At 40.2% G+C, this 15,034-nt stretch overlaps 1 protein-coding gene across 1 annotated transcript in view; it reads left to right on the top strand.

Annotated features, from left to right (window-relative positions):
* Positions 1-15,034, top strand: part of MROH2B (maestro heat like repeat family member 2B) — a gene marked incomplete at both ends in the record, with an annotated part of 66,156 nt that overhangs the window by 36,696 nt on the left and 14,426 nt on the right. The window contains 9 exons of the mRNA XM_080933634.1: positions 5,010-5,036; positions 5,885-6,004; positions 6,115-6,194; positions 9,034-9,169; positions 9,258-9,353; positions 9,620-9,709; positions 9,978-10,098; positions 12,869-12,966; positions 14,709-14,861. Coding sequence (XP_080789760.1) covers positions 5,010-5,036; positions 5,885-6,004; positions 6,115-6,194; positions 9,034-9,169; positions 9,258-9,353; positions 9,620-9,709; positions 9,978-10,098; positions 12,869-12,966; positions 14,709-14,861 — 921 coding nt within the window. The remainder of the gene's footprint in view (positions 1-5,009; positions 5,037-5,884; positions 6,005-6,114; positions 6,195-9,033; positions 9,170-9,257; positions 9,354-9,619; positions 9,710-9,977; positions 10,099-12,868; positions 12,967-14,708; positions 14,862-15,034) is intronic.

Consider the following 15,034-nt stretch of genomic DNA (forward strand, 5'->3'; position numbering starts at 1 on the left):
GAGACCAACCTCAAAACTTGAGCCTGTGGGTGACACTCTATATAGACCACAACAGTGCCCTGGGCTCATATTTCTATATACATGTGATAAGAATAGGTTCACAGTGAATTCATAAAATTTTAGATATCAGCACATGCCAGGAGAAGGGTGCAGGGCAGTGGTCCCACACCTTAGGACCCAGAGAATTGTCTGACAATCAGTTATTTCAATAAGTCAATTTTTAGGAATAGATGACAAAATCTGGATTTTAACAAGTCCCTCATAATTCTAGAGAAGTGTGTCCACGTTAGAAAGGACAGAGAGAGTGGCACTCTCTGATCTCAGACCTGTCTTCCAGGAGCTCACAGAAAGTGAGATGTTACCAGGCAGGGAATCAAAGAAAATGGTCAGGGCATGACAGAGCAGATAATCTAGGTTACATAAGTGGTCTGATTGATCATTGTCTCAGCTCTGGTTCTGCAAAAGGTCCTGAGAAAATTGTTAGCACTGCCATCACTTAAGGGGAGCAATCTCACTCCTGTGAGGACAGACCAGGAGGTGCAGCCGCACTTTCCTTGATAATCACACTCATTGCGTGGACAATCTCTCTGGCAAGCTCACTGTCACTCAGAGATGACGTCAGTCTCCTACTATAAAATGTTGGCCAATCGGTCATGTGATTTCTAATAGCTAATGTAGCTTAAAAAGAGAATGAATCAGGAAGTGGAAGCAAGTCCCAAAATAGAGCCAGAGAGAGTCAACCTCCAATCAGCTGTGCCAGGGACTGGGGCTGTCATTCATCAGGCCCTCGAGTCTAATAAGGAACAGTAGGGATATCTCTTTAATCATAAAATTTCTTGTGATACATTCATTTTTAGTCATTTATTGAGGCAACACTACAAAAATAAAAGAAAATTAGAGATAATTGAAATGGATATGAATGTATTTTCAGAGTAAGAAATTTTGATAAAATAAGTATATGTGAAAATGAAACAAAGAAAAGACAAGAAGACCTGTAGGGAAATGTGGCTAGGATATTATCTTAAAAATAACTATTGTAGATACTTTTAAAAGCAAAGCTAGAAACCTAATCTTTTATAGAAAAATAAAGCCTGGTATGTTACTGTTTGCTTATAATCATACTGCTTGAAAAGACAAGGGATGGGAGAGATAAAGAGTTTGAACATGTAAGAAAAATCAATAAAATATCAGCAAAGAGAATTTAAGGCTACATTAAAAATACCACATACCATAACAAAGTTTACTTCATTCCTGAAAGGGGATGGTTCAGCATTCATAAATAACTGCAGTACAGCATAGTGTTAGACTCAAGGACAGAAATCACACTGGTGCCTCAATAGATAAAACTTTGAAAAAATTCAATCTCATTTTATGATAAAATCTTAAAGAAATCAGGAATTGAAATAATACATCTCAACATAATAAAGGCTATACCTGATAAAGTCATAGCCAACACTATACTAAATGAGAAAAACCTAAAAGCATCCCCTCTAAAATCAAGAATAAGAAAAGGATGTTCGCTTTGCTCCTAATATAGTACACTCAGTCTTAGCTATAGCAGTAAGACAGGAGAGAGAAATAAAAAAGATGAAGAGAGGAAAAGAAAAAAACCAAACTATTCACAGACAACATGATCTAATACGTTAAAGGCCCTGAAGTTCCACCAGAAAATTCTTAGGTCTGATAAACAATTTCAACGAAGTAGCAGAACACAAAATCAGCATACTATAATCATTAGCTTTTCTATATATCAATAACAAACTTGTCAAGAAAAAATCCCCAGTGCTATCTCTTCAGAAGGAAAAAATAATCAAAAATAGTCGTAATTAAGGGTGTAAATAACTTCTAAAGTGAAAGTTTTAAGAAACCGCAGGATGAGAGCAGATGCTGGCGAGGAACACTTCTCCACTCCTGGTGAGGTTGTAAACTGGCACAACCACTCTGGAAATCAGTCTAGCGGTTCCTCAGAAAATTGGACATAGTACTACCTGAAGACCCAGTTATTCCATTTCTGGGCATATATTCCAGAGACGCTCCAACATACAACAAAGACACATGCACCACAATGTTCATAGCAACCCTATTTATAATAGCCAGAAGCTGGAAAGAACTCAGATGTCCTTCAGTAGATGAATGGATACAAAAATTGTGGTATATTTACACAATGGAGTACTACTCAGCCATCATAAACAATGACTTTATGAAATTCCTAGGAAAATGGATGCATCTAGAGAATATCATCCTGAGTGAAGTAACTCAGTCACAAAAGAACAGACATAATATGCAGTCACTGATAATTGGATACTAACCCTAGAAAGCTCTGAACACCCCCAGAAACAACTCACAGACTATATGAAGTTCAAGAAAAACAAAGGCCAAAAAAATGAAAAATCATCATGTTTAATCTTTACACACCAAGAAAACTTTGACTATTTCCATGTTACATCTTGTTTTACATGAACTTTATGCTCATTGTAACTAGTAAGATTTTAACGTATACTATCAAACCTTTAAAAAAAATCAAGTACTGACAAAAATGTATTCATATACTTTTATGCAAAAATGCTTTTAAAATCTGTACATTTATCTCTGTTGTTTAAAATAAAGTTGTTCAATTAAAAAAGACACTGCAGGATTTTCAGAAGACATAGAAAATAGAAACATAAAGCGTGCTCATGGATTGGCAGAATTCATATTGTGAAAATGTCTATGTTATGGGAATTTACCCATAGATTTGAAAAGCATCTCCGCTCAAAATTCGATCTTATTTTTGATAACAATAGAAAATCCACCTGTGATGGATTGAATGAAAATGGCCCCCATATTAGGCTCATAGGAATTGTTGGTATTAGGACCCGTGGCCTTGTTGAAGGAGATGTTTCACTGGGTGGTGGGATTTGAGATCTCAAATGTTCATGTCAGCCCAGTGTCGCTCTCTTTTCCTGCTGCCTGAGGGTCCGGATACAGAACTCTCAGCTACGCTGCAGCACCATGTCTCCCTTCCTGCTTTCATGTTCCCCTCCATGGTGGCATTGTACTAAACCTCTGATCTGTAAGTTAGCCTGAGTTCAATGTTTCTCTTTATAAGAGTTGCCTTGGTCATGCTGTCTCTTCACAGCACTAGAACCTTGACTAAGACACCATCCTAAAATTAATAGACAACCAAGAGAAGCCCAAATACCCAGAAGTCTCCAAAGTGCCACAGTAGGTGGTCTTAAATTATACTAAAGATCCATGGTGACACAAACTGTATGGTGCTGGCTGAAATAGACCAATGGGAAGAAAAGAGAACTGGGGGAAAGTTCTCATAGTAACAGCCACCTAGTCCTTGACAAATGGGTCAAAAGCAGTAACTGGGGAGGGAGAAGTCTCTTCCATAAACAGTGTTTATACTGTTATAGTATAAACTGTTTGCCAACTATACATCTGATAGGGACTTAGTACATAGACTTTACAGAGCACCCAAAAGCCAAATCCTAATGCTACAAGTCATCAAAATCAATGCATTGGCTAATGATTTGAACAGGCAGTTCTCACACAGATGGCTAATAAATATGTTTCAGCTTCTTAGTCACAGGGAAAACATTCATGTTAAAACCACTTTATGATTTGATTTCACACATACATCCCCAATTGCTCTTGTCAAGAAAACCAATAAGAGCAAATGATGGTGAGGATGTGGAGAAAGAGAAAGACCTAGAAACTTCTGGTGGACATGTCTCCTGGTGTAGCCACTGTGGAAAAACAATACAGAGGCACACTTGGGGATACTATAGGACCCAGCTCCAGAACCCCTGATTATATACTAAAGGGGCTTTTAAGTGTAGCACAGAGATCTGTGCATCCGTGTTTATTGCAGCACTAGTCATAATAAACAAAATGTGGAATCAGTACGCATGTCCATCACCAGACTAAAGGGAAATGTGATGTATGTATGCAATGGAATTTTGTTCAACCAAAACCAAACCAAAAAAAAAAAAAAAAAAAAATGCTACATTTAACAGGAAAAGGAATGAAACTAGAAATTGCTAAGCAAAATAAGCCAGAAAAACAAATGTTGAATTTTCTAGCATAATATATGTATACACACACACACACACACACACACACACACACACACACACACACACACACATATATATGAGTTTGTGTGTATACATATAGTCATAAACGTAATAAAAAGAAACATGTTTAAAGGCAGAGTGAAGAGTGTTCAGCAACACGTAATGAAATATATGCATCATGAGAGCAAGAAGGAGAACCAGTTAGAGGCAAGGAGAAAAGGTGGGGAGGCCCTGGGGAAAGACGATAAAAGAAAGTATAATGATTTATGTACATGGAAATAAAATATCACAATCAAACCCATTTCTTCTGTGCTAGAGAAAAAAACCCAGAAGAAAGGAGAAATTGAGATCACCCTGGACTACATAACAAGACCATTTTTCAAATAAATAAATAATAAAATTTAAAACACAAAAATATTAGTTAATTAAAATTAGAGAATACATTTTAATGACATTTTACCTTGAAATATCTGAAATTAGTAGTAATGCTAGTTATGAGATGACATAGGGGTGGTTGTTTGATGGCCCATCGGCAGTTGCACCACAAGATTCAGACGGTGGCTCAAAGCACACTGTGAATGAACTCACAGGCAGCTGTGTACATGTTTGCACCCTCCATATTCTGATAGGGCCTGGATCCGCTGCACACCTTTCCAAACGCTCACATAAAGCTGCAGACAATGGCACATGCTCAGAGTATCCCTAATGCACACTTTTTACTCCAGGAACATTATTAGCTTTCTTCCAGTCAAATTTGGAGCCCTTTTTCTCCAGAAAAACCCATCTTTACCCATCTTGCTGTTGCTGTTCTTACTGTGCCTGCCAGTGAGACAAGACTCCTCTTTGGGCTGTGCTTCAGCATAAGGGCTGTGTCTTTGGGGGTTGGAAGTGCCTGTGATTGTTGCTAACTCTATATATGCTAACTCTATATCTTTAATTTTTCAGGTTCTGGGCGTGTCTGTCATAAATAAGGTAGGAGATGACAGATAGATAGATAGATAGATAGATAGATAGATAGATAGATAGATAGATAGATAGATAGATAACACACATAGATGAGACAGAAAGAAAGAAAAAAGAGAAAGAGGGAGGGAGGGAGGGAGGGAAGGAGGGAGAGACAAAGAGAGAGAGACAGACAGAGAGACAGACAGAGGAATGCACTGAGCACACTTCTCCCTTCTCCCTGGGAAGCAATTAAGCAAGCATATCAAGTGTAGATGACCTCTTGATGTGATTCTTCAGCGATCTGAACATGCAACTCACTAACCCAATTTGAAGCCACATCTCCTAATCCTAACTTAAGAACAAAAGGCTGTATTAAGGCTCCAGATGGTTTAGAAGTAGAAACCACTGCAGCACTTTCAAACTGCAGGTCCAGAATACCTTCCTACAAGGGATCATGATATCAAGTTTACTGTCATAAACAGCAAGGGATCATGATATCAAGTTTACTGTCATAAACAGCAAAATGCCTAATGAAACGAAGTAAGAGGATAAAACAATAGAGTGCACATAACAATAGTATTATTAAGTAATGAATTTCATTGTCTTCTAGACTTTGTTTGTGAAAGTACGTCTTAATTATTTTATTTCCTTCTACGGTTTATGGTTAGAAAAAAGTTTGGACAGCACCCCTCTGGAGAAACTCCAATGTATGTGGGAAGAGACTAACCTTTGTATCCTAACTTTCTTGCGATTCAGACCCTAGATGAAGAGTGGAGATGGAAAAGGGAGCAAACATGTCACCCGTGGGTCACATGTTTGTAGACCCAGGCCTGGTGCCTAAGACCTTGACTTTTACTGGGGCTCATTTACTTCAGGACATGGATCTGCAAATGAGTTTCACCAGAAGCATCACCGAGGTTGGCATAGCCGTCCAAGACACTGAGGACCAGAAGTTCCAGTTCACCTACAAGGAGATGTTGATCGGTTTCATGCTGGTGCGTGCACAAGAAGGAAGTAGGGGTCCCCAAGTGTTCCATCCAAGGCAAAGGCTCAAGCCTTTTTTAAATGTTTTGCCTCATTTTGTGTGTGTGTGTATGTGTTACAGGACTTGATAAAGGATGAACCCCTGAACACCTTAGCCAGTCCTGTTCGGTGGAAAGTCTTAATTGCCATCAGATACCTAAGGTAGAATAAATCTTTGGTGTTCTTAGTGTGAATATGCATGTGTCTTATGTGCACACATGCCTATGTATGTGCCTGTGCCAGAGGTGGACATGGAGGGGCTTCTTCAGTTACACCCCATCCCCTTTTTAAACCACATCTCTCGATGAACCTGGACTTGGCAGATTCTGCTAGACCAGCTGTTCAGGGACACCCTTTCTCTGCTCACTAGAACTCTAGTCTATCTCTGCCTACCCCAGCACTTGTGCGTGTTTTTAGAGTCATATTCCCCACTGTAGTTAAAGATCTACACTATTTACTGTTCAAATGTGAAGAGCAGAGAAAAGTTAAAATAACAGCAATCACCCATAATGCCCTTGCTGATGTATTTGACAGCATCACTTGGACCCTTATCTCTGGTCCTCACTTTGTTCAGAGACCTGAGATCCTGCCCGCATAAGACCTTTTATGCTGGTTTTCCCACTTCCTGTTACAAATTCTCGTGTTATTATTGATCCACCAAAGATGACATTTTAATTCATTCGTATTTATTTATTTGTCTAGCAGTTGTATATAAAAATATTTAATATCTGTAATCACCAGGGAAATGAAAATCAAAACCTGTTAGATCATTGTTTCCTCGGAAGAAACCAGTGTTGGTGGGGAGGGGAGAAGAGAGAATCCTGAACAATGTCTTTGGGCATGGGTGTTTAACAACACCCATTGTGTTGAAATTGTTCCATTGTGGGAGACAGAATGGAGGTTTTTATAGAAATGAAAAACAGAATTACCATGCAACCCCCTCAGTCCCTATTGTATGTGGATATACAAGGAACATGAAACATCTGTAAAACATCTAAGGCCAGTGTTCATTGTGGGGACTCTCATAAAAGCCATAGTAAGAAAGTATAGAAACCTACGTATCCATAAATAGACAAGGATCTAAAAGATTGTAGGGAACACATACATGACAGAATAATATTTGGCCTGAAAAGTTAGAATACCTTGTCCTTTATCACAACAATGGTTCACCTAGAGACATTATGCCAAATAATCTAATCCAGACCCGGAAAGAAAAAAAAATTGCTATTGGTTCTCCCTTATATGGAAAATCTAAATTAAAAAGTCCAATACAAAAGAAATGGACAATTAAGCAATGGGTACTAACTGTAGGGCCATGGAGAATAAGAAAATGACAATCAAAGAATAGAGAGTAGCATTCTGTCATATGAATAAGTCTGAAGACATTGTGCAGCATAGCAGCCGTGCTCCCAAACGGCGTACTAATTCAAGATTTCAGCCACAAGAGTAAGTTACATCAGATCTTCCCGCAGTGGGATGGGAGGATGCTATATGACCTACTACATAAGTTAATTTGTTTCTCTATGGTAGACATATATAATAAAATTAATACAATTATAATGTTATGTAACCATAAATGAACAACATAATTAACATATCACATTATGCTTCTAAAAATGCACACCGTAAATATATCGGAAGAAAATAAAAGATTATCCTTTTTCCTCCATGCTGAATGGTCTTGGCATCCTCATCAAAAGTCAAGCACTGTATCATTTGAGGGTATATTTCTAGACTCTCTATTCTGTCCCAAGCTTTCCTGAGTGGGTCCACTGCACTACTTTGATTACTGCAACACTGCAACAAGATTTCAAATTGGTAGGTACATTGTCTACATTGACAGAGTGCTTACTGAGTGTGGACAAAGCCTTTGCTTAGGTTACCCAGCACTTTAAAAAAATATATCTTAATAGCATGTGTGCATGTTTTGTTTTAATCTATCCAATATATGCAATACATTATCATTTCATCTTGCATTCAGTATTTTTTTAATCTATATTATCTCTCATCCAAAATTCTTAAAATTCAGTATGTGCCACACTTACCTGACATCTCAATCCACATGGACAACTGCACCAGCCAATGGCCACCCTCTGTCTGTATAAAATTATACTATGCTCTGAGCACACAGAAAAAAAAGGGGGGTATTGGTTGTATGGGGCAGAAGCTGAGGAAAAAAATAGCCTTAAACGTGGGAGAAAGAAAATAGGGGATGCTAGAAATTTTATGTGTCTGCCATGGCCTCGATTCTGCTTGTGCGTGCACACGAGGAAGTCCGTCATACACGCGCTTTAAACTGGCGTGCTTATTTTAAGAAAACAGACAATGGCAATACGACGGTAGTCGTTCCAGCGCAGCGTGGTACACGACTCTCTCCGAGCACCTTGCTCCCATTGTTATGACAGAGTCTTCATTTTTAATTTATGCCCCTAGTTTAGACGCTCTAAAGTGTACCTTATTGTGCTGATTTACATTTTTCAAAATATTAACCAATGGGCTTTTTGTGTTCAGCTAACACTTGCATTCTCCCAAATCATGTTAAGTTTTGTTCTGATAGCTAGGTGGTAAGTGTCTGGATGGGAGGGGGGAGGGAATTTGGGAGGAAGGAAGGGAAGCTTTGCTTTTGTTTTTTGGGGTTTTTTTTGTTTGTTTGTTTGTTTGTTTGTTTGTTTTTAACCAGAAATGATCTTTGCTTTTTTCTGGCAATGCCAACTATAAGAATTTATCAATCGTGATTTTAACAGATACTCATAGTGTTTTAATGGCGCTTAATATCTTCCCAATATCCCAAAGATCAATGGATCCCCTTTATCTGCCCTACTATCGCCACCTCCTTCCATATTTTAAACATGTTTCAGAAAGTGTGAATCTTTTTTTTTTTTTTTTTTTTTTTTTTTTTTTTTTTTGGTTATCTGCTCGGTTGCTATAGGCAAATCTTTGGCACTCTCCTGGCTGGTTTGTTTGTAATTTTATCCTTTGCTCCACGTGGTTCTCATTTCAGCAAACTGAAACCTCGGCTCTCACTAAACGACCACCTGAATATTCTTGAAGAGAATATTCGGAAGCTGTTGCCGCTTCCACCTCTGGAAAAACTCAAAAGTGAGGGCGAAACAGACAAGGACAAGGAACGCATCAACGTACGTGACTGGGGCCAGAGAAGAAAAAAAGGGCTCCCGTGGGAATTTTCCACTGCAGCCTGAGACTAACAGTCACACTTGATTTCAGTTCCTCTACGAACGATCTATGGATGCTCTAGGGAAGCTTCTGAGATCCATGATATGGGACGACACTGACGCTCAGAACTGTGAAGAAATGTTTAACGTGAGTGGGGGCACCACTCACACTGGCTGCCCAACTCCCCGACCTGTCTGCAGGTTAGACACAGTAACAAGCCGCACCCATCCAGCAGATCCATTTACCCCACCACGTAGAGCCAAAAAAAAAAAAAAAAAAAAATTAAGTTTACATGCAGGTGTACACCCAGTTATAGAAGAAGCAGAGAAAGGGTGGGAATTGAGGGAGAAGGGAAGAAAAATCTAATGCAAATGAAGGATACTAAGCAAAGACATTTCTTCTTTGCCCAACAGCTTCTCCGTATGTGGCTTGTTTCCCAGAAAGAGTGGGAGAGAGAAAGAGCGTTCCAAGTCACCTCGAAAGTCCTAACGAAAGATGTTGAGGCAAGTACGCCTTTAAGCAGAGAGGGCATTATCCGTGGGGATATCTGAGACTGTTTGCTGGGTCTCAGGTTCCAAACGAAGGGGTACAGCTTGGCAAAGCCGTGGGTCTCACAGCTCCAGAGCTGATCACGCATTGTGGCTACGTTGTGCAAATGCACACTCAGTCTTCCACGGTCCATAAGAAATCAGGCCTGCAGAGGGAAAAGAATGGGCTTAAACCTGTTGTACCACCAAACCACCCCCTTACATGGATACCTCTATTCTCCAGGCACCACATAACTTCAGAATCGGGTCACTCCTTGGGCTCCTGGCTCCACATTCCTGCGATACCCTGGCCACCATCCGTCAGGCGGCTACTAGTTCCATCATTGGTCTGCTCTGTGCAAAAGGTGAGGGAAAGGGAGAGAACACGGGAGTAAAGAAAACACATTGTTTTCCTTTCTTGAACGAATCTTCTTTTCAACAGTCATCTCCAGCTCTCAGTATTAATGCCTTAACATTGCCTTACTTACATCATGGAATTCGTTGTCTTTTGGATTTGCAACAAGTCAAAGCAGAGATCCACCTGCCTCTGCCTCCCAAGTGCTGGGTCTAAAGGTGTGCACCACCACGCTAGGCTTTTTTTTAAGTCTCCCTATGCTGCCCCGGCTGGCCTGGAACTATGTAAACCAGGTTGACCTGGAACTCACAGAGATCAACCTGCCTGCCTCTACCTCCTGAGTGCTGGAACTAAAGATGTGTGTCGCAACACTCAACCTTCTTTAAAAATGTGAAAATAAATTTTAAAAAACATCACAATGTAATTTTTAAATACAGATAAACAGCTTCCATGGCAGTTTTATTTTCTCCCATACATTACATCTTTGCTCCAATTTCCACTTCCTCCATCCCTCCCACCCATGCCCACCCCAATGTGGGACCCCTGTCCTCCTCCTGGGCTACTCATCCAGTCTTGATGTGAGTAGGTCAAAACGTTTTGAATGTCTCTGGTTTAAATCACGGAGAAGTTGAAAATATTAGCAGTGTCTCTACATCACATATTTTTCTCCAAGAGAAAATTACCCATTTGTTATGATGCTGAATAATGTTTTCAGAGTTCCCCCAAGAAAGCATTCTGTGGATGTTTCGTTTTGTTTCCAGACTAGAGAGAGTTCCCCACACTCAGCGTTTCAGTTTTGTGTGAATAAACTGTACTTTAAAAGAAGAATTTGGAGCTCCGTTGTGAAGAGCATTTGCTGCTCTTCCAGATGACCTGAGTTCAATTCCCAGAATTCATGTGATAGTTCAAAACCATCTGTAATTCCAGTTCCAGGGGATCCCGTGTCGTCTTATGTCCATGGGACCAGGCACACATGTGGGGCATTGGCATCATACAGGAAAAACAACCATATACATAAAAATAACAAGAATTATTTTTAAAGGAATGTTATGGCTTTGTTCTCAACTGTGACCTCTAGTTAAGGTTAACTGAGTGAAGGCATCACCAACTCTGTATTGTAGGCTATCACTCCACAGAGGTCCAGCGTAGCCTCGGGCACTGTGTGGAAGGCCTGGGAACTGGCTCAGGGGGTAAAATCACTTACTGAACAAATATAGTTCAAATCCCCAATGCTCACAGAAAAAGCTGAGCAGGGTCACATACATACACCTGAAACCCAGCAGTGTGTAGGGGAAGACAGGAGGGTCTCTGGAGCTTGTGGGCTGTCATGTCCAGCTCGAAGTTCAGAGGGAGAAAGAAAGCAATAAGTGTGAGAGGAGAACACCTGGCATTGTGTTATGTATACACTCACAGACACACACAGACACACATTCACAGACACACACTCACAGACACACATTCACAGACACTCATAGACATACAGACATACACATATAGATAGACACTCATACACACATAGATAAACACACACTCATACACATAAAGAAACATACACACACACACTCATAAACACACAGATACAGACACCTCATACACACACACACACACACACACACACACAGATACACACCAATACACATGCACAAAAGGAAAGAAAAATAGGAAGGAAGGAAGGAAGAGAGTAAGACAGTCATGTCAGACAGGCCCGGGTTCAAATTCATACAACCCTAGTATTTGTTATCACCATTTTGCTTTATCTAGCAACACAGAGGCAGGAAAAAGCATGTGTACTATTAAACATCAGCCAGGTACAAGTAACTAGTGTGACACTTAACTAAGTACCCATGAATAGCCAAATACATTTTAAGACAGAGAATTAGATACTAAGAAATGGATCAATACTCCTACCAATAAAATTAATGAAGTAGGATTTTGTAGCTAGGTATATCTGATTCTCTGTGTTGTTTTTTTTTTTAATTAAAAAAAGAAAGAAAAAAAAAAACAAAATAAAAAATGAATGGCATCTCACCACAGTGTAGCCTTGCCTGGTTTGTAACTTATCCACTTTGTCAATCAGAGTGGCCTAGAACACACAGTGTTTCATGTGCCTATGCCTCGTGGGTGATAGGATTAAGGGTGTGTGCCAACATGGCTGTGATACACCTGATTCTAAATCCTTGTCTGCACCATTGGGCTAGGCTGCCTCCCATAAAACTGCCCAACGTTCAGTTTCTATAGTTAATATGCATTCTCATGACAAGAAAGAAGTCATTACTGTTCAAGTCTATTAATAAAATCTTACCAATAATGAATTATACAGCTGCTGATGAATTTCATATTAAAATTGTTTCTCTTTAATTTTCTTCAAGGTAGTTCGCCACAGAAAGGAACTTCAAAGGGCACAGTACTGAGAGCCCTGGTACACTAAGGTTCAAATTCAGACAGCCCTATCTTTAGTAACTGTCTGACCTCGGGCAAATGACTTCATTCCTCTCTGACAGAGCCGTGAAACAACACAAAACCTGCAAAAACAGAAACAGGAGACAAAAACATACAGATAACCTCTATGGATAGCGATTGGAATCATGGAGTGCAGAGTATTTAGCACAGAGCTACCCGTGGAGACGGTTTTTTATGGTCACAGGCTCATGGGGCAGCCTTTTCCATGTGTAGTAAAAAAGCATCCAAGAGTTAAATTACTGTCATCCCAAAAGATAGCCAGACGTTTCAACCCCATTTGGATTTTTGAAACTCTATCTTTCTCCCATTGCTAACTATAGGCATTTGCCAGGAGGCAGACAGACTACAAGGCTTGCAGGAAGGGCTGGACTCTGAGGATGAACAGGTCCAGATCAAGATATCCTCCAAAATAGCTAAGGTAAAGATTGGGAAAGGCTGGCCCCATAAACAGCAGAAAGAAGCTATTTCTGGCTTAATTTCCAAGTGAGTAAGCTGATGCCTCCCCATTATGAAGACGGCAAGGCAATGGTCTAGATGCTCAAACAAGCCTTTCAGAGAGACCTTCTGTTCCGTCCGTTGCTAAGTTTACTAACATTGAGGACATGTTCCCAGTCCTTGGCTGTGATTAACGAGGCCGTATGGGAAACATTCTGAAGCAAGTGACCCTCAAAGGGGGAAGCCTTAGAGTAGAATGAAAAGAGAAAGTGTTTTCCAGCCAATCAGATGCACCCTCTGTACATTGCCTGAAGCACTTCTGTCTTCTTCAGGCAATGAAAGATTACAACTTATCTCTTAGTTACTGTGAGGATTGATGGATCAACTCTGTCTTTTATTTGCCCTTGTCTCAGTTCACTTGGTATCCCCTGAACACACAGCATATGTCAAGATCAACTCTAGGCTCTAGTAAAAGAGAAATCAAAGTCACGTTGCATCTTAGTCCTAGTGAAGGAAGTCTGAAAAATAAATAAGACATCAACTAATAATAACTGAACCGAAGAAAACCAAGTAAGGGACTAAGAAATAGATCAGAGATTATTGTCTAGAGGGAAAGAGACTCCAGTAAAGTCAACAGGGCACGAGAGGATGTTCACAGAGCAGATTGAAGTATCCTGACAGCACGCATTTATTGTGGTGACTTTAAAAGATCTGAAAGGTCAGTGGGTGCTATCCAGAGAGTGGGCTATGGGGTAAGAGCAAAATTGCCAAAGTCACTCTGAAGCAAACTGCAAGAATTTAGCTGTTAGGGGAGATAACTTGAATCAAAGTGGTGGCGGCGGCGGTGGCAGAGAGGAGAAATTCTTGAAGATCGGGAAGAGGTGTTAGCTAGTGGCATATCACAGAAGCCTGAGCAGTTTCTTTTAGAACTGTACAACTCACAAACTGGCCTTTTTGAACAACTATTTATGAAAAATAAATAGTTCATTATCTCCTCAACAAAACATCATTAGACCACTTAACACCAAGGGGAGATGGTCCCACGTAGGGATGTTGTCATGTCAATGAAGTACAGCCAACTCAAGGTAGTTAAAAGCCCAAGATGATGTCTCTGGGAACTCATTTAACCTGCCAACTTCTAACTGACTGCCCACCCTCAGTCATTAGCTTTATATTCAGACATAGGCAATCACATCCACACACTGCTATCAATCAAACATTCTGGACTTCTCATACCTACAGTCCAAAATTGCCGTTTTTATTTCCTTGACCTTATTGACTGATCTTAATATAATAAATAATAGATCACTGCCAGCCTCTTGGTTAGTCATCATGGTTCACAGTATATGTGACAACTTCTCCTGTACTTGAAACCTATTTTTATAGTATATAACATGTGTGTGAAGATGTGTGTGTGTGTGTGTTCCACTGTTTTTCATTCTGCAATATGCTACAACTTTGGATTTGGAGAATAAATTGCCACAGCAGGTTTGAGAGTCAATAAATATAAGATGATAAGAGAGGCCACCCCAGGTAGAGTTGGCTTAGAGATAAAAAGTCAGATGAAGTCTTATTTCTCTGGTCTCTGTGGTTTCAGACATTTGCTAACCATTTGGAAAGCACAGTGGTTTTCGGTTCTCCTAAAATATACCCCAGATACAGGAGGTTTAGGTATCTAGACCTGAGGTAGGGCACATGATAATGCATTTGTGGCTGTATCCTCAGATTGTCTGCAAATTCATCCCCAATGACGAAATTCAGGTGTTCTTGGAGGAAACCTTGGATGGCCTGGAAACTCTCAACCCCATGTGCACCAAGGCTTGTGGCATATGGATGATAGCTGCCCTGAAGGAGCATGGGGCATTGCTGGAAGACCAGGTGAGCTGACAACCAGTCATGCAACAGAGCAGAGTTGCAGCACCTCTGAAATGCCAAGTTGGATTTCCATTCTGTTGCTCCTCGAATCATTAGAGTCTAATGGGAAGCAGGCAGGAGCTTCGGGGGCCTCAGCAGAGCTCCAACCTATGTGTTAACAAGGTTGGATGGTCTAG

The sequence above is a fragment of the Micromys minutus genome (genome assembly GCF_963924665.1).
Source record: "Micromys minutus genome assembly, chromosome: 20".
Classification (NCBI taxonomy): Eukaryota; Metazoa; Chordata; class Mammalia; order Rodentia; family Muridae; genus Micromys; species Micromys minutus.